The sequence below is a fragment of the Colletotrichum destructivum genome, chromosome 6 (assembly GCF_034447905.1).
Source record: "Colletotrichum destructivum chromosome 6, complete sequence".
Classification (NCBI taxonomy): domain Eukaryota; kingdom Fungi; phylum Ascomycota; class Sordariomycetes; order Glomerellales; family Glomerellaceae; genus Colletotrichum; species Colletotrichum destructivum.
In genome coordinates, this window is record NC_085901.1 from 3,950,985 (window position 1) to 3,967,764 (window position 16,780).

Genomic DNA, 16,780 nt, shown 5'->3' on the forward strand with positions numbered 1-16,780 from the left:
CAGAAGCGGCCTTGAGAATTGCTTACGATGTACTTGAGCTCACCTCGGAAAGCTCCAGGCCAAGTTCCCTACCACGTGCAGCCATCCAAACAAGCTTCCCCGAAGGTCACTGGAAAAGGCTGAAAAAACTCTCTTGCGCGCCCGTGACGGTAAAAGGTCATAAGGTAGCTGCCCATCCCCGTTGCGCACATATCCCCTGGGAGAACAGCATGAATATGCAGCTTCATGACTAGCATAGCGTGGAGCGTAACTTTCGACCTTAGAGATGCTTGCAGTGTTAATCGACTGACCTAGCATGGTGGTCTACAGTGTACAGGTAGAGCCAACTTAAGCTTTCGTTCATCAAGCTCGTGTCCCTACAAAAAGTACGACGGTATCGGGTTAATACAGCGGGGTAGAACCCCTGGAACTCACCTCTTCTGTGTACCTGACATTTGGCATAAGGTGTGGGCAAATCTCAGTGTTCACAGGCGGACGGAGACCAGTTCCATCCGGCATTATGATCCCAAGAAACCTGCGAATGTCTTCGCAGCACCTCGCTTTTTTATAGATACAGCAAGGGCATGGCACAAGACTCTCTAGGCCTAAAGTTCCTGAATTGCGTTATGCACCAGTCTGCCGAAACGCGCGCTAGACGCTTGGAGACGCAGCATACTGCAACTCGTAACCTTGTTTCTTGGTGATGAGCCCGACAGAAGGAGCTCTCAGACCGACTGTAGCGTCATGTTCCAGCGTGGTCACTATTCGTCTTGAGTGCGGTATTGGCTGTTTTGTCTTTGCGTTCCCGCTGGGAAGAGATGTGAGGTGCTCCAAGCTCTCAGTACGATGGCGGCAGCTATGATCATTCACTGCTCCTACAAAATCGGAAAGCAGTTCTCCTGTTGTCGATCCGGGCAGCTCGGCACGCCCAGAATAACCCTTTCTACCTTGGGTGTGGTCTTTACATGAGCTTTGGCACATGTCCCCTAAGAAAAGGTTGTTCAAGGTTATTGGCGAGTCAAGAATGCGACGGCGATCCGAAACAGCTTAACCGAGAGCTTAAGGCGATGGAGGCGGGGGGAGCCGGTGGGAGGGGGAGGCGGAGTAAAGTGAGTGATAGCAGAAAGGTTTAGAGGCAGGACACCAGATGCCCTCGATGGCTTCCGATCATGGACCTTTCTGGATGGCCATTGCGTCTGATATCCGCGGGCAACCGAACAAGATTACTACCACTAAGCTACCTCCCTCCCTGAAGTCGATGCAAAGGACACTACAGCCTGAGAACTTCCCGCTCTGTCCGTCACTTCAAGCTGTGGGACAAACATGACGGTGCCAACAACTGCTTCCATATTGTTTCCGGGAGACGAGGATAACATGTTTCATCACCAATCGTCCAGAATCAGCGAAAAACAAACCATCGACTCTCACATACCCTCAAACACTACAGATGCACCTAGCACTTCCCATACGCGATGGTGGAAAGACGGTGGCTTGAGAAGTCTGAACCTCCGGCTGCTCGCCGTCTTCATTAGCCCGTTGATGATTGGATATGATGGTACCCTCATGGGCTCTTTGTTGACCATGCCACACTGTAAGTGCTGATACGTACAACATCGCATGACTACGCCGACTGACTGAACGTAGGGTTTCATGGTAAGAAGCCGTCCTGAATGACTTGTATGTCGTGAAGAAAGACATGCACAGATGGTAACACAAGCCATTTAGATCTCGGCCTGAGCCCTGAGAGCAGCAGCCTCATCGGGCTGATGGGCGCTGGCTACTCGTTCGGAGCCATGATCGCATTCCCGGCTGTGAGCTGGGCTCTGGACACCTTTGGAAGGAGAGTTGTGATCGTGGTAGGGGACCTTATCATCATCGGCGCTGGTATGCGGCCATCCATCCCCACCTGTTCGCTTGAACATCCCACACGGGTGGGTTGGCACAAAAACTGACATTTCATGACAGTGCTGGGGCAGATCTTCTGCTACGACGCACGGCTATACGTGCTCACTCGGTTCGTTGTGAGTGTTTCCATCCCTGGGACTGGGTTGACAACCTCCTGATCAATGAGTAGCTTGGCATGGGCTCTATGCTCGTCACTGCCAGCTGCCCCGTCCTCCTCACCGAGCTCGCCCACCCGCGCCAGAGGAGCTTCCTGGTCAGCGGATACGGGTCTCTGTTCTTTGTTGGGTCTCTCGGTGAGTCGGACGTCTGTCTATGCGCTTCATATGCCTGCGCTGACCCCGCTTGCGCCAGTCGTGGCCTGGGTCTCTTTCGGGACCCTACATATTCCCACGCAGTGGAGCTGGCGAATCCCGACATTGTTGCAGATACTCCCGCCCGCAGCCCAGCTCCCGTTGATCTTCCTCTTGCCGGAATCCCCGAGGTGGCTCGTCTCGCACAACCGTCACAGCGAGGCCAAAGACATCCTGGTGCGGTTCCACGCCGACGGGAAGCCGTACGACGAGGTGGTGCTGACCCAGTACACCAAAATCCGCCAAGCGATCGAGCTCGACGTGCAGGGTCAAGTTACGCGATGGACCACATGGTTCCGCGGGCCCGGGAACCGCCGGAGACTGCTGCTCGTCATCTTTTCCACCATTTTCGGATCGTGGAGCGGAGGCGGCATCATCACGGTCTACATTTCCGTCGCCCTGCGACAGGTCGGCATCACGGCCCCCGCGCAGCAGGCCGGCATCAACGGCGGGTTGCAGGTCTTCAACCTGTGCGCTGCGCTCTTGGGAGCCAGCCTCGTCGACAAGATCGGCCGCCGCATCCTCTTCGTGTCCTCGAGCGTCATCATGCTCTTCGCCATGGTCGGCTTCACCGTGGCCACGGAGCAGTTCACCCAATCGCCGCAAGTGGCATCCAGCAGAGCCCTAGTGGCGATGGTTTTCCTGTTCCAATTCGGATACGACATAGGATACGCCCCGCTGACGCCCATGTACATCGCCGAGATATGCCCCTACCACCTCCGGGCCAAGGCCATGGCAATGCACTACCTCCTCATGTATGCTTTCAGCGCCGCCGGCCATTATGCTAACCCGGTGGCCTTGCACAGCATGGGCTGGAGGTATTACATAGTCTACGTCGGCATCCTGGCTTTTGAGGTTTTGTTCACCTATTTCCTGTTCCCGGAGACCAAGGGATACACGATTGAGGAAATCTCTAGCATCTTTGACAAACCAGAGCCTACGTCGTTGGAAGATTCACAGTAAAAAATGGTCCAAGTCATTACCTTTCGTATACCAGGATTAGAGGTATAAGACTTCAAATCGGCACTGGTAGCCAGAAACAACTTCTTTAAGTTGCCCGGACTGAGACCCTTGCACATCGACAAGGAGTGGAGCATTACGGTCAGACAGGTGCAATGCTGCCCTCAAAAGTGTTCGGCGACTATATCCGAGGTTTCCTTCAGTGAGGATAAGGGCCATAGTTCTTATACCGGAGACTAGGGATCCTGGCCGAAGTTGACCAAGCACTAGCTTACAAGACTTGCAAAGACGACCGCCATGCTGTTAACTATCGCCGTGTCTTTTAGTGCCATTTATGGATGGGTTGGAGGGCTGATCAGAGACATCAAAGTTCGCCCATAGTATCCAAAAGTTGATTGGCATGATCCAAAGTTCTTCCTTATTCCAATGCAGAGAGGAGGTCGTTGTAGAAGTATAGAGACGAATGCAAGTTTTCAGAAGAGGTCTGAATGTTGGCCATCAAGACCAACAAGTTGCACTCCGAACTAGGGTTGGTGATTAATTACTCCCATCGGATGCTAGTAATGCGTTCTTTTTACAAAATGCTTCCGTTTGATCCCCAGATAACTCCACAAGTCCAGCAACCCACCACCACGGTTGTGCACAAGCTAATAACTCCGCGGCAAGTTGAGAACCTTCTCACTGATGTAAGACAAGATCATCTCGCGAGACACGGGGGCGATCCTGGGCACAAAGATCTCGCGCAGGTACCTCTCGACGTCGTACTCGGCGGCGTACCCCATCCCACCGTGTGTCAGCACGGCGCGCTCGCAGGCCGTGAAGGCGGCTTCGGCCGCCATGTACTTTGCGCTGTTGGCCGCGACGCCGACCTGGTCCTGGCGGATGGACGGGTCGTCCTTGCTGGCGTCGTACAGCCGCGCCGCGTGGTAGGTGGCCAGCTTGGCGGCTTCCAGCTTCATGTAAGCGTCGGCCAGCGGGTGTGCGATGGACTGGTTCTGGCCGATGGGCCGGTTGAAGACGACGCGGTCGCGCGCGTACGCCGAGGCCTTGGCGACGGCGGCGTAGCCCAGGCCCAGCGCCTCGCCGGCGAGCAGGCACCGCTCGGCGTTCATGCCGTGGAGGATGATCTTGAAGCCCTGGCCCTCGCGGCCAACGAGGGAGCCGGCGGGGATGCGGTAGTTGTCGAAGAAGACCTCGTTGGCGTCGACGGCGCGGCCGCCCATCTTCTTGATCTTGCGCATGTCGAGCCCCGGCTGCGAGCGGTCGAGGTCGATGCAGAAGAGCGACAGGCCCTCGCTCGGCTTGGCGCAGTCCTCGTAGGCCTTGGTGCGGGCGAGGAGGATCATCTTGGACGCGACCTGGGCGCAGGTGATCCAGATCTTCTGCCCCGTGACGAGGTAGGACCCGTCGGTCTGCTTCCTGGCCGTCGTCGCGAGGCGCAGCGTGTCGAGGCCCGAGTTGGGCTCGGTGACGCCGAAGCACGTCCGCCACTCGCCCGAGATGATCTTGGGGATCGTGCTCTCGAGCTGCTCCGGCGTGCCGAACCTGGCGAGCGGCTGCGTGGCGTAGACGTTGGCGTGGATGGACTGGGCGCCCGCCATGCCGGCGCCGGACTCGCTGATGGTCTGCATCATCATGGTGGCCTCAGAGATGCCCAGGCCGGAGCCGCCGAGGGACTCCGGGAGGGCGATACCGAGCCATCCGTCCTTCGCCAGCGCCGCGTGGAACTCCTTCGGGTCCTGCTCGGTCTGATCGCGCTCTTGCCAGTAGGTGTTGGGGAACTCGGAGCAGACCTGGCTGACGGCCTCGCGGACTGTGAGCTGGTTCTCCGTGAAGCCGGTTGTCTCCATGATCTTGCGAGTTGGCGTTGTTGAGAAGGCGGCGGCGCATAGTGTGGGTGATGGTGTCATTGTTACTGAGCGAAAGCACCCAGCCGTTTTAACGGCGGGCCGCGCAACGCGCCAAAGTTTCCGTGCTATCGGCGTTGACATTGTGTGTTGATTTGAGAGAGTATGAGATGACTGGGTCTATAGGTTCAAACGGAGTTGAGAAAGACTTCAGTTTGTACCATATATACAACCTCACAAACGCCGACTCGCAGTCGTGAAGGCCAAGCTCATATGAGATGCCAACCAACTTCACAGCCGGCAAATAGACCTGGACGTGCGGCAACTGTCTTCCAGGGTAATTAATTGGCGAATGACGACACCAAATATGCACAACCAGCGCTAGGACTGGCAGGGTAGCTCGATCCCTCTCCATATAGCCGACTACGGGTCAAGAAGCCGAGTTCGAAGTTCCCACCACCCAGGTAACGTATGGGCCTCCCCTTTGTCCTCAGACAGGGGCCGAGAGTAAGCCACAAGTCTGGCAGATGCCTACAGTTCACTTGTCTTTGACAAGTTCCAAAGTCCAAAGATCCGATCTTCAATTCGGGTTTACTAGCTGACTGGAATTCTCGGCGCCGTAGGTTAACTCACCGAACACTGAATCCCAGGCCAACCTTGCCGCTTTCATCTATACATCCACCCGCAAATACTACCATGCCTCCACCAAAAGCCGTGCTATCGGTAATGATCCCCAGGATCACAGCTTTCGCAAGAGCACACAGACCGGCCACCACATCACAGCAACTCCAAAGATGCATCGAGTCTCTGCCCAGGTACAGGAGCGTGTCCCGTCGTACTATGGCCACTTCGAACGCACCAAAGTCTTCTGCAGGGGAACCGCTTCCCTTGGAAGGCATCACTGTCGTCAGCCTCGAGCATGCCATAGCCGCACCCTTTTGTACCAGACAGCTTGCCGACATGGGTGCCAGGGTCATCAAGATCGAGCGTCCCGGCGTCGGCGACTTCGCGAGGGCTTACGACACCCGAGTCAACGGAATGGCCTCGCATTTTGTCTGGGCAAACCGCTCGAAGGAGAGCCTGGCCCTGGACCTGAAGAAACCCAAAGACTTTGACGTTCTCAAGAGGCTCCTTGCCAAATCAGATGTGTTGGTTCAGAATCTGGCCCCCGGCGCTACTGAACGGCTCGGCCTGGGCTACAACACGCTCCGAGAAACCCACCCTTCGCTGATTGTCTGCGACATCTCAGGCTACGGCTCCGATGGCCCGTACAGAGACAAGAAGGCGTATGACCTACTCGTGCAGAGCGAAGCCGGCTTCCTCTCCGTCACGGGTAACGGGCCCGAGCCGGCCAAGGCTGGCATCTCCATCGCCGACATTTCGGCCGGCATGTACGCCTACTCCAACATTCTGGCCGCGATCATCAAGCGGGGCAAGACAGGCCGGGGCGCGCGGATAGACATCTCGATGCTCGAGAGCATGGTCGAGTGGATGAGCTTCCCCATGTACTACACCTACAACGACGCCCCGGGCCTGGCCCGCTCAGGGGCGGCCCACGCCTCCATCTACCCTTACGGTCCCTTCGAGACGGGCGGCGGCGGCTCCGTCATGTTTGGCGTGCAAAACGAGCGGGAGTGGACGAACCTCTGCCGCGACGTGCTGGGCGACGAGGCGCTGGCCAGGGACCCGCGGTTCGTGAGCAACACGCTCAGGGTCCGGCATCGGGACGAGTTGAAGGCGGTCATATGCCGCGTGTTCGCGCGCTCGTCGGCCGAGGAGGTCCTCGCGAAGCTGGACGGCGCGGCCATCGCCAACGCCAACGTGAACGACATGCAGGGCGTGTGGAACCACCCGCAACTAAAGGCCAGGGCGCGGTGGACAGATGTCGAGACACCGGCGGGGAAGATTCCCGCCTTAATCCCGCCGGGATTCGCATCGGTACGAGAGTCGAGGATGGACAGAGTTCCTGGGCTCGGCGAGCACAATGAGTCAATCTTTAGGGAGCTGGGAGTTGAGCCTTGATGTGTTGGTCAAGGAGAGTTCCGTCCCAGCTAGTGGTAAGGATGCTTACGGGCCGTTTGGTTATAGCGGTTGACATTACGTACGACTGAATCAATGAATGGAAACATAGGGTGATTTTTACACAGCATTGCGGCCCTCGTGTCACATTCGTCACCCTTGCTGTGACTATGTCTACAAACAATGCCTGTAACAAGGCTTGACAGCTTGCCATTTTCGATTCAGTTCACTAATTCGCCCGCCTGTGTGACCTAGACGGTACCCCAGAGATAAGAAATACAGGGAGGGGGTTTGACACGAAAGGCGCGGGCCGCGGCATGGGGTTGAGAAAGGTGCGGGGGATCGGAGATGTAACCCCCCAGTCGCATTCTACCTACATATTGGAGTAATCAGTAATCAGTAACCAGGGAAGGGTGACCGACCTCCGCTGGCATTTGTCTCCAAACCTCTTTCTCAACCTGCCCTCTCCCATATTGGTCTCATGTTGCGGTACACTATGTTGCGGTCAGCCTTTGTCAGATCAACACGCCTCCCTCCGCTCCAGTCGGCGGTCTGTATTCGGGCACAGAGCACCTACGCCAAAGCACAGCTGAAATGCGACGACTCGCAGCAAGCTGGTGAAGCTACGTCATCCGTCTCGCCGACTGCTTCGTCAAGATGGTTCTCCGAGCTCCAGGCGCGGATCCTGCGTCTGAGGGACGCTCCCAAGTCTCCTCGATGCGTCGAAGAGGCCGACCGGCTGCTCCAGCAGACGAACGCGAACTGGATGGGCTTCCTGGCCGGCAGTCAAGGTTTCCTTACCGAGCCCAGGTGGAGAGGCCTGGATAACCACCAGGTGTTCTGGGGAGACATGGTATGATCTCGGCCGGCGAAGGGCGAATGATTCTATCCCGGCTGTGAATATTGTTGCTAATTCTTCCACTCGATCAGGACAGCATGGTAAGTCATGCAGCTCACACCGGTCAATCGGGTATGCCCGTAAGCTCACAGCCTTATTAGGGTATGTAACATGCGCCGCATGCCAAACACCAGGAAGAGGAGATGTCCAGACTAATGTGTAAACAACCAGGACACATCAACAACGTCATGTACAACCGCTACGTCGAGTCGGCCCGAGTCCAATTCATCCGTCACCACGGGCTCGATGCCACGGCCGAGGAAAGGAAGCAGTGGGAGGATCTCGTGACCCCTCGCAGCCTCGGCCTCATCCTGAAGATGATGACAACCGAGTTCAAGTTCGTATGTCAAGCCAGTCACTCCCCCCTCATGTCTCCCCCTGGAGGGAATCGCTAACGATGGGCTACTACCTGCGCCCTTTCAGCCGATGAAATATCCCGACAGGGTTTACGTCTTGTACAGGCTGACCGAGCCGCCAACGCCCGACTCGACAAGTCTTCGCATGGAGTCCTGGATTCTATCGGACCAGCACCGTCGGATCGCCGCCAAGGTCATCGACGAGACGGCCATCTACGACTACACGGTCGGTAAGGTTTCCGTGCTGAAACCCTTCATGGTTGAAAAGCTCAAGCGCACATTCACCATGCAGGAGGAAGCCAGGAGGAAGTACGCCGAGGAGGCACGAAAGGCCATTGAGGCCGTTGAGGAGCTGGAATCACAGCATGGATGACCGGGGGTCGCCTTTGACGCCGACGTGAACATTTACTAGCCCATCCAGCAAGGGATATAGAACAACATCATACATATGACCGTAGAGAAACTTAGAACTGGGAGGGCTTGAATGCAGTACCTCTCGATCCCATTGCGTTTTTCTTTCTATGTAATCTTGCGCGCAGCCTTTCCACTGGAGTCTCATGTTGTCTGGCCTCCTTGCAGGAAAAGCAGGCCTCGAGAGAATTCCGCCAGAGACGCGGTTCTTCTTAGCTTCTCCGACTGTTCTGATGACAAGGTAAACGTGTCCGGAACACTCCGCATCTGCCCGAGGTTATGTCACGGCCCTTCTTGGTGACGTTCTCCTCCGCTATAGGGCGCAGTTGACGAAAGGGCGCGCTCAAGGGAGCAGCGGGTGGAGAGGGTGCAGGGGTGAACGGATGCGAGTCAACGTATTTTGGCGCCCGTGTCGACAGTAGGCGGCCCCCTGAGGTATTCTTCTTGTATTAAAACATGACCATGCTTTGTCTATACTGTGCTAAATCGATTGGGCATTCAATTCGGTGATATCCTACCCGGCAAGCGTCATCTCGTCCATATTTGTAGAATCAAAGCGTGGCTATCAAAATGCAACCGAAAGTGCCCGATGAAAGGGCTGGTTTTTTTGGATTGGAATCGAAGGGATTTTATCCCTCAAGTCTGGTTTGAAGGGTTGATGTGGCCGGCCGCTGCGAGTCCAGAAGGGGAAATCAAGCCGCCAAACATGAAGATATGGAGGATCGAACCTCTTGTTCTTTTGGTGTTTGAAGCAGTTGTTCTGAGACTCGGAGGTTGAAGAAACCGACGGTAGACCGACGCTTCAATGACTGAAAGAAACACTCTGAAGTCAAGAATATCTTAATGGTGCTTGGCAGGTGATCTGATGCCAACAATTGGATGAGAATGTTTATTAGAGTGTGTCAAGATTGGGTATGAGCTACTCTTTTGTTACCGGGTAGAGCATTACGGAGGCGCGCAGAAACTTCCTAACCAAAGGATGTAATCCAAAGACAGAGAATTGTATGGTGCCCGCTTGCTCCCCAACCTCGGTGTCCTATTCCTTTACAACCTCGGCCAAAAACATGCCAATGCGCCGCCACATCGCCATGGGGTTCGAGTACATGACGAAGTGACCGCTCTCCGGGATCTCCGCCAGCTGGACGCCGGCCTCCGCGATCCGCGGCAAGTAGCTAAGCCCGTTGTACGACACGCCGAACATGAACATCCTCGGGCAGGAAAGCGACTCGAAGCTCTCCAGCAGGCCCCCGTTGTCCGTGTAGTCGACCATGGACTCGAACGTCGGCTTCACCGCGCCAGGCCGCACCTTGGCCCGGAACGCCGCCGCGTAGACGCCGTTCCCGTAGTCCGGCGACCGGCGCGTCCGCTCGACGAAGGCGGCGACGAAGGCGTCGGGCCCCTCATCGGCCGGGAAGTCGAGGATCTGCCTGCTGAGGAAGCAGTCCTCGGGGGCGAGGTTCCCCTTGATGTTGACGAAGCTCCGCACGGCGCCCGGGTTGCGCCGCGCGAGCAGCAGGCCCGTCAGGCCGCCCATGGAGTGGCCGACGAGGTGGAAGCTCGAGACGCCGTGGGCCTCGAGCACGGCCTCCGCGACGGCGACGAGGAACGGCATGCAGATGGCCGAGTAGTCGGAGACGGTGGAGGCGCCGCTCCCTGGGGCGTCGTAGGCGATGATGGGATGGCCTGCCATGGCGTCGTAGAGGACGACGTCGGTGTAGTCTTCCTTGGTGCTGCCGAAGCCGTGGAGGAAGAGGACGGGGTCGCCGGCGCCGCTGCGGCGGACGGTAGATATGGACAACTCGGTGTTGTCTATGACGAGCGGAAGCTGTTCCCATATGAGATTGATGGCGGAGGGCCGGGTGCCGTTAGCGGCCGAGGTCAAATCTCTCTTTGTCATCGTGAAGTCGTGGAATTAATTGTCCAACGGCAGATTGTCAAGGTCTTCTGGCAACCATAGTATGAATACTGAAGAGGGTTCCCAAGCTTGCTTTTTCATTTTCAAAAACTCTGCTTCTTATAGTCAAGAGCCCAGAGCACGGCACAAGTCGCCATGTTGAGTCCGGCACGGCGGGCAAGACTTCGGTGTGCCGTGATGGTGTCGGGCAAGCTGCCGAAGTGGAGACGTCTATCGGGGGTTGGCGCCGACGAAATCGGGCAAAGTGACACTTGGGGCCGCCAGGTCGGCGTATGGTCAGCTTGCCGAGTGTAGGCCTGTTCCAAACCGTCGCATCTACCGCATTCTCGTTGTTCCAACAAAGTCTCGTCATGCTGTCTGATCATCTCCAAATACTTGGCACAACCCATTTCTTCGCTCACTGGATCAATCTCCCGCAAGGAACCATGGTTCATCTGTACCATCTTTCACGCAAGGCCAGACTTGGACCGCCCACCGGCCAGCGAGGGGGGCTGGCTCTGCTGGACCCTCGGTACCAATTTCCACCTGATATCACCACGGCGGTGATGGTAGGAAATTGACTGAAACGGCGCTGGCGAAATGAGCCAAATGACCTCCACCAAGGGTTCTGCACAGAACGACGTGTCTGCACTGCCTTCGACCCCGGGCTCTCGACAAGCCCTTGGAAACCCCGGGCCGTCTTGGCTCGAGCTTCAGAGTGGACGGTCGAGTGCTTCAGACGACACGGCGATCATTCTTACGGCATTGCGTGCAGCCGTCGCTGTCAGGATGGGTGTGCTCAAACGTGGAGGACATGCAGCAGAAGAGGAAAAAGCTTCTGAGGTCTAACGACGTGTTCAGTGCGCCTCGCAGTCTGCCGGTTCAGCAGCATGTCTAGATTCGTCGGTGCCCCGTTACCGAAAGCGAGCTATGACCGCGATCACGATGTTTCTTAGGGGCGGTAGCACGTTTTTGCGACAGAAGCCAACGCCCCGGGGTTCTTGAGCCGGGACGGACGGGGGGGATACGGAGCCCGCGGGAAGATTCTGCGGAATCCAGCTTGATACCCTCACGACGATGTGCCCAGCTGCTGGTGTATTTCTACAAGTCGGCCTGAGTAGAAAGAAGGCCGTGGCAGGGAGCCCCACGGCGGGTGCACTGCCATCTGAAGGCTGCTGAAGCCTAAAGCTTGTTGTCTCTTTCTCGCTGAGACGTTCGGTCCACGGATGACCAGGGGGCTTGTCTGGTGTTTCATGCCAATCAAACACCGCCCCTCGCCGCCTCTCTTGTCGAGTGAGATGCGAAGTAAGATGCGAAGTGGAACTGGGCGGGAATGAGTGAGAGGAGAATGAGTGAGTGAGTGAGGTGTGGGTGAGTGGATACTGGGAGAAGACTGGAGAGTGAGTGGCAGTGAGAGACGACTGAGTGAAAGCGAAAGCCCAGTGAGTGAGATGAAGCATGGCAGCCCCGGTCTCCCCTCACTGAACCACTGTGTCATTGCAGGGAAGTCTCAGTCAGTCTCTCTCTCTCTCCCACAGCGAGTCTCACCCTTGCCAAGCAATGGCTCGACGGAGACACGTCAGGGGGGTCTGCAAGCCACCCGCTCTAAATTAAGAGTGACCTCACACGATGGGCGGTGCGGAGCCCCCTTTCTTCCCCTCGCTTCCGGACGTTCGTGGGCGTGGTGTGGTTTAAGGTGAGGAGGAGACGGGGGGGCGCGTTCTACGACGCATCTAGAACCTATCTGGCAGTCAGGTCACACAGGGCATCGTCTAAACTTTGGCTAGGTAGGCTAGAGAACTATATCCATTGACGTGTACAGAGTGAGTGCCACGAAAGCATTGCCATGCTGTGCAAAGGTACAGTGTACAGTAAAGTACAACACCTCTCTCTCGGTCTCGTTTTTGTGCCACTGCCCTCCCCCGGCTTGCATTGCTCTGCCATCAACATGCAACTGACCAACTCCCGATGGAAAATCGAAAAGCCCCATACAACAAGCACGCAGCACAGCAAACACAGTTTATTCTATTTGTGCACAGCCAGACCAAACCCCGGGGCCCAAAGAGGACCCATGAGTATCCCAGAAGACCCAAGAGGATCCAGGGATGCAGAACAGAATGGCCAGAGCCTGCCAAGGATGACCGCGCGGCATCGAGGCAGTGTTGAACCAGAAAACCGGAGCCTTCCAGCTCGCTGATCTCACACGTCCAGCCAGCTTCATCTCCCGTCTCCTGTTGTTGGCCAATCTCTCAGCCAAGTTTGTAGCGGAATGGATGACCAACTACTGGATGGACGCAAGATTGCCATTGCTGTTTGCCTAGTTCAGTCCAGCCCAGCCTGTCATCCTCCTTTCGTATCGACAAGAATCCCTCCCGTCATCCGCCCCCCTCCCTCCCTTCCTGGGTTTGTATGTATGGGTACACGTCTCGTATTCTCTCGGCACGCGCCTATCGACGTTTAGAAATAGAGTCTGGACAACACCTACTCGCAACTCCCTTGAACCTTGCTGGCGAGTCCGAAGCTGCTCTTTGACGGCTTTCTTGTTTATTATCCCACGGTCTCTCCTCCTCTGCTTCTTCTCAGTATTCTCATTATTTTACAAAAGTGCCCGACTCCATCCCTCGATAGCTCAATCAATCTCCAGCCTGTCTCCGCAGTCTTTCGAATACCCTCTTGATCTTCCGCATCACCGATTGATACCCGCAACCGCAATCTCAGAAGCACCACTTTTCTCTCCCAAGGGTCTCTCTAATTGCGCATTGTTCTCCTATCTGCCGCCTCTCGCTGCTCGCTCGATTTATCAATCAACCCACCCGAGACCAAGCATCATCATTCTGATCTTCGAAACCGGACCTTCTTGATCAACCATCAAAGCTTTCGTCTATCAGCATCAAAACAACCACCACCAACACAACCCCACCACCAACCTCCCAAGATCCCCAAGATGCAGTTCATCATCACGCTCGGCCTGCTCTCCGGCCTCGCCGCCGCCCAGTCCGCCACCACCACCGCGTCCTCCTCCGGATCGACCGGCCTGCCGGGCCTCATCAGCCAACTGCCCACCTGCGCCGTCACCTGCCTCAACACCGCCGCCAGCAACATCGGTTGCGCGACAACAGACTTCACCTGCCTGTGCGACAGCCAGGAACGCCTCATCGCCTCCCTGACACCCTGCGTACTGACGGCGGGCTGCTCTGCCGATGACATTGCCAGTACGTACATATCCATCTCATCCCATCTCTCTCTATCGATGATCACTGCTAACAAGCCCTCCTCCACCACAGAGGCCGCGAGGATCGCACCCCAGATCTGTTCCGAGGTCGACAACAACCCCGCCGCGTCCGACATCGCGTCCGCCTCGAACCTCGTCACCGGCGCCCTCGGCACCGCGACCGGCGGCAGCGCCGCCACGGCCACGGCCACCCCCGCCGCCGCCGCCGCGCGGCCCACCAACGGCTACTACGGCATCCTCGGCGCCGGCGCCGTCGCTCTGGCCGCCATCGCCTTGTAGATTGGGCGGCCCTTGCAAGCTTTTTTTCGACTTGACTTTTTTTTCGGACATTCAAAAACATAGGGAGGAACCCGGACACTGGCGCATTGGGGGTGGTTTTGGGCAAGTCTTGGGACGCTTCAGGCACGGGCGCATGCGTTCTTTCACGTGCGGATAGAGAGCATCTTTTATCAGACTTCTTCGATGGAATCGGGCGCGGCCTGGAGGGCACCCCCAGAAGCTTTTCATCATGAACAGGCCGACGTCATGGACGTTGACGCCAACCGTTAGACATCATAGTAGCAGTCCACTGCAGAATTGTTATGCTGTTGACTGACGAATCTGAATTGCAATCCAAATTTTGATGCATCGTTTCCCTCCCTATCTGGCCGCGAAAGCTGGCACAGAGGTTCGATCGAGTTTGACCTGTCGCCCATCTGTCTTTGCTAGCGACAACGCCGATGCCACTCGGTCAACTTTGAGGCAGCAGATCTCATAACCCACCCTTGTGTGCGATGGAAGATATTCACCCACCAGTATTCCAACCACCCAATGGATGAGGATGTCAGTGTATTATTGCGCCTACTCCGGCTAGATAACTACACACGCTCTTTGCTTATACTGCACCTCTTATACATCCCCGTCGCTTCGCCCTTGGTCAGTCAACCATCACCGCTTCTGTTATAGAGCCAGCTCAGTAGCTGTATCGACAGGTTCTACCACAGTAGCAGTACATCCACCATTCCATGAGGGGGCTTTTCGGCTTCGGTCCTGCGGAAAAGGGGGCAATATATCAGGTCTAATAGAAACAAGCTGGGCCGAGGACGTGATAGAACAGACCGGTGTCGACGTCTCGTTCATCTGCCCACGGCGGCTGGAGGATGCTATAAGGCCAACGACGAAGATACGCAGCGTATCAGATGGACTTCCGGTGTCATCGTGGAAGGCTCTGGCGATCTTTCTCGTCTACCATCGGCAAAGCGACTGGTCTGGGCCCTGAGGGGTATCGCCGTTGATGTCTTCCCACCCCCCTAAGACGAGCCGAAGATGATCTTTGCCGGATCAGGTTGTCTCCCCATTGATGGGCCATAGATCTATGAGGCTTAGCTTCGACGCTTAGGGTGCCTATGTTGTTTTGCAATTTGCTTCCGCAGCGTTTGGCACACACTCACACACACACACACACCAGTGAGGCCGGTCACCAGAGAAAGAATAGCCTGGGCAGCTGCCTCGTCTTGCGGGCAAAAGTAGTTATATGTAAGCTCAATCATATCTGCAGGAGGCACGAATGCCAACTATGTACAAGTAGAATGATGAAAATCTCCCATGAAGCGACGCGAGCATCACTGAGCCCAGCCATCGTCACCCCAAACAGGGCCGCCGGGAGGAGTGTAGGAGGTGACCTTGCGGTAGTCTAAGAAGATCTAACGTCCTGTCAGAGAGGCTCAAATATCACCCTAGAAGCCATCCATGATACTTACCGACTCGGTGTCGTCCGCCTTGTAGGCACCAGGCAGAGCAATGCCCTCGGGAAGCTTGGTAGCTCCGCCGCCGGTGACGGTGATCTGGTGGCAGCCGGGGTAGAACTGGGCCAGGTTGCCGTCCTTGTTGGTCCGCTGCAGGCCGAGGATCTCGTGTCTGTCGTCGAAGAGATTATTAGTACGAGATTTCTCCCCTCTCTCCCCCATCCCAAGACGAAAAAGAACACAAAAGTGAACACCAACCTGAGGATGTATTCGCCGGGGGCAATCGTGGCGGGCAGCTTGATGGTGTAGGTGCTGTTCTGCTCCGGGAGACGCTTGCTGGCCCAGGGGATGGCCTCGTTGGCGTCGTAGCCCGACTGGTCGATCTTGACCCAGACGTTGCCCTTGCTGCCGTCGAACTCGCTGCACTTGCCGCCGCAGTCGGCAAGGTAGGTCATGACTATCGCCAAGTAAGCATCTCTCCCACACGGATCAATGGCCATTGTTATCATCTAAACGTACTAGGGCCGGGGTGGTCGCTCTTCCACTCAGTCCACATAAACTTGACGTTGCTGCCGGCCGGGACGCTAGCCGTCTCGGTAGAAGGCACATTGTTCTTGTCGGAGGCGATGTTGCAGGTGATGGCGTCGGTCTGTTGGTCGAACGAGTTAGAGCGGGATTCGAGCAGGCGACTGTATGGGAAGGAGGAAGCCTAAAGTCTTGTCTTACCGTGAAGAGTCCATCAGTCACCGGGCCATTGTCCCTGAACTTGCGGGTGATCTTGTTGACCTTCTTGGACGCGTCCTTATAGGGGTTCCAGGTGCTGACGAGGTTCTCGCCGAGCAAGATCTGTTGGACATAGCCGTGGGCAGAGGCCGTCGCGGCCAGCGCGGAGACAACGGAGACGGAGGTGAACTTCATGTTGAGAAAATAGCACCACAGGAACTGAAGAAACGAATGAAAGGGTTGGAAGAAAAGAATGACCGTACTGCAGACAGAATCACAGATTGAAGCGTCAACGCACCGCCCACCTCTACATATATATCCTCTCGGCGGCGTCGGATTTGGTTCCCTGGTTAGTGGACTCTGCTCCGAAGGCTTGGCGCGTTGCAGTGAGCTTTATCTGCCCCCTTCATCACCGTCCAACGGTCAGTTGCAAACGCCCTTCAGTCCACTCCGGCCGCAGGGAGCCCACGATAAAGGCTTTC

At 56.4% G+C, this 16,780-nt stretch overlaps 7 protein-coding genes across 7 annotated transcripts; 4 read left to right on the plus strand and 3 right to left on the minus strand.

The window, feature by feature from the left end:
- Positions 1 to 1,302: 1,302 nt before the first annotated feature.
- Positions 1,303 to 3,197, plus strand: CDEST_10407 (Putative major facilitator, sugar transporter, major facilitator superfamily; the record flags this gene model as incomplete). The annotated part of the gene is made up of 5 exons (XM_062926565.1): positions 1,303 to 1,570; positions 1,705 to 1,863; positions 1,945 to 2,000; positions 2,054 to 2,177; positions 2,236 to 3,197. 5 exons carry the CDS (start codon positions 1,303 to 1,305, stop codon positions 3,195 to 3,197), a joined length of 1,569 nt encoding a protein of 522 aa, XP_062782616.1.
- Positions 3,198 to 3,841: 644 nt separating this feature from the next.
- On the minus strand, positions 3,842 to 5,314 carry CDEST_10408 (Putative acyl-CoA oxidase/dehydrogenase, middle domain, acyl-CoA dehydrogenase/oxidase; the record flags this gene model as incomplete). The annotated part of the gene is made up of 1 exon (XM_062926566.1): positions 3,842 to 5,314. Exon 1 carries the CDS (start codon positions 5,183 to 5,185, stop codon positions 3,842 to 3,844), a length of 1,344 nt encoding a protein of 447 aa, XP_062782617.1. The 5' UTR covers positions 5,186 to 5,314.
- A 423-nt stretch (positions 5,315 to 5,737) lies between these two features.
- Positions 5,738 to 7,063, plus strand: CDEST_10409 (Putative CoA-transferase family III; the record flags this gene model as incomplete). The annotated part of the gene is made up of 1 exon (XM_062926567.1): positions 5,738 to 7,063. One exon carries the CDS (start codon positions 5,738 to 5,740, stop codon positions 7,061 to 7,063), a length of 1,326 nt encoding a protein of 441 aa, XP_062782618.1.
- A 428-nt stretch (positions 7,064 to 7,491) lies between these two features.
- Positions 7,492 to 8,873, plus strand: CDEST_10410 (Putative HotDog domain superfamily protein). The gene is made up of 4 exons (XM_062926568.1): positions 7,492 to 7,913; positions 7,991 to 8,038; positions 8,093 to 8,299; positions 8,382 to 8,873. The coding sequence occupies exons 1-4, from the start codon at positions 7,542 to 7,544 to the stop codon at positions 8,685 to 8,687; spliced, it is 933 nt and encodes a 310-aa protein (XP_062782619.1). The 5' UTR covers positions 7,492 to 7,541; the 3' UTR covers positions 8,688 to 8,873.
- Positions 8,874 to 9,761: 888 nt separating this feature from the next.
- Positions 9,762 to 10,622, minus strand: CDEST_10411 (Putative alpha/beta hydrolase-1; the record flags this gene model as incomplete). The annotated part of the gene is made up of 1 exon (XM_062926569.1): positions 9,762 to 10,622. One exon carries the CDS (start codon positions 10,620 to 10,622, stop codon positions 9,762 to 9,764), a length of 861 nt encoding a protein of 286 aa, XP_062782620.1.
- A 2,602-nt stretch (positions 10,623 to 13,224) lies between these two features.
- CDEST_10412 (Putative extracellular membrane protein, CFEM) lies at positions 13,225 to 14,396 on the plus strand. The gene is made up of 2 exons (XM_062926570.1): positions 13,225 to 13,831; positions 13,904 to 14,396. The coding sequence occupies exons 1-2, from the start codon at positions 13,564 to 13,566 to the stop codon at positions 14,128 to 14,130; spliced, it is 495 nt and encodes a 164-aa protein (XP_062782621.1). The 5' UTR covers positions 13,225 to 13,563; the 3' UTR covers positions 14,131 to 14,396.
- Positions 14,397 to 15,452: 1,056 nt separating this feature from the next.
- CDEST_10413 (Putative auxiliary Activity family 9) lies at positions 15,453 to 16,552 on the minus strand (the record flags this gene model as incomplete). The annotated part of the gene is made up of 5 exons (XM_062926571.1): positions 16,302 to 16,552; positions 16,095 to 16,224; positions 15,834 to 16,032; positions 15,591 to 15,747; positions 15,453 to 15,533 (listed from the first exon to the last, which is right to left on the minus strand). The coding sequence occupies exons 1-5, from the start codon at positions 16,491 to 16,493 to the stop codon at positions 15,453 to 15,455; spliced, it is 759 nt and encodes a 252-aa protein (XP_062782622.1). The 5' UTR covers positions 16,494 to 16,552.
- Positions 16,553 to 16,780: the final 228 nt, after the last annotated feature.

Bases quoted from the DNA above. Each gene is read 5' to 3' on its own strand.
- CDEST_10410 (XM_062926568.1), top strand. From the start codon at position 7,542: ATGTTGCGGTACACTATGTTGCGGTCAGCCTTTGTCAGATCAACACGC. The intron at 7,914-7,990 runs GTATGATCTCGG...CCACTCGATCAG, and splicing joins AGGTGTTCTGGGGAGACATG to GACAGCATGGTAAGTCATGC. The intron at 8,300-8,381 runs GTATGTCAAGCC...GCGCCCTTTCAG, and splicing joins TGACAACCGAGTTCAAGTTC to CCGATGAAATATCCCGACAG.
- CDEST_10412 (XM_062926570.1), top strand. From the start codon at position 13,564: ATGCAGTTCATCATCACGCTCGGCCTGCTCTCCGGCCTCGCCGCCGCC. The intron at 13,832-13,903 runs GTACGTACATAT...CCTCCACCACAG, and splicing joins CTCTGCCGATGACATTGCCA to AGGCCGCGAGGATCGCACCC.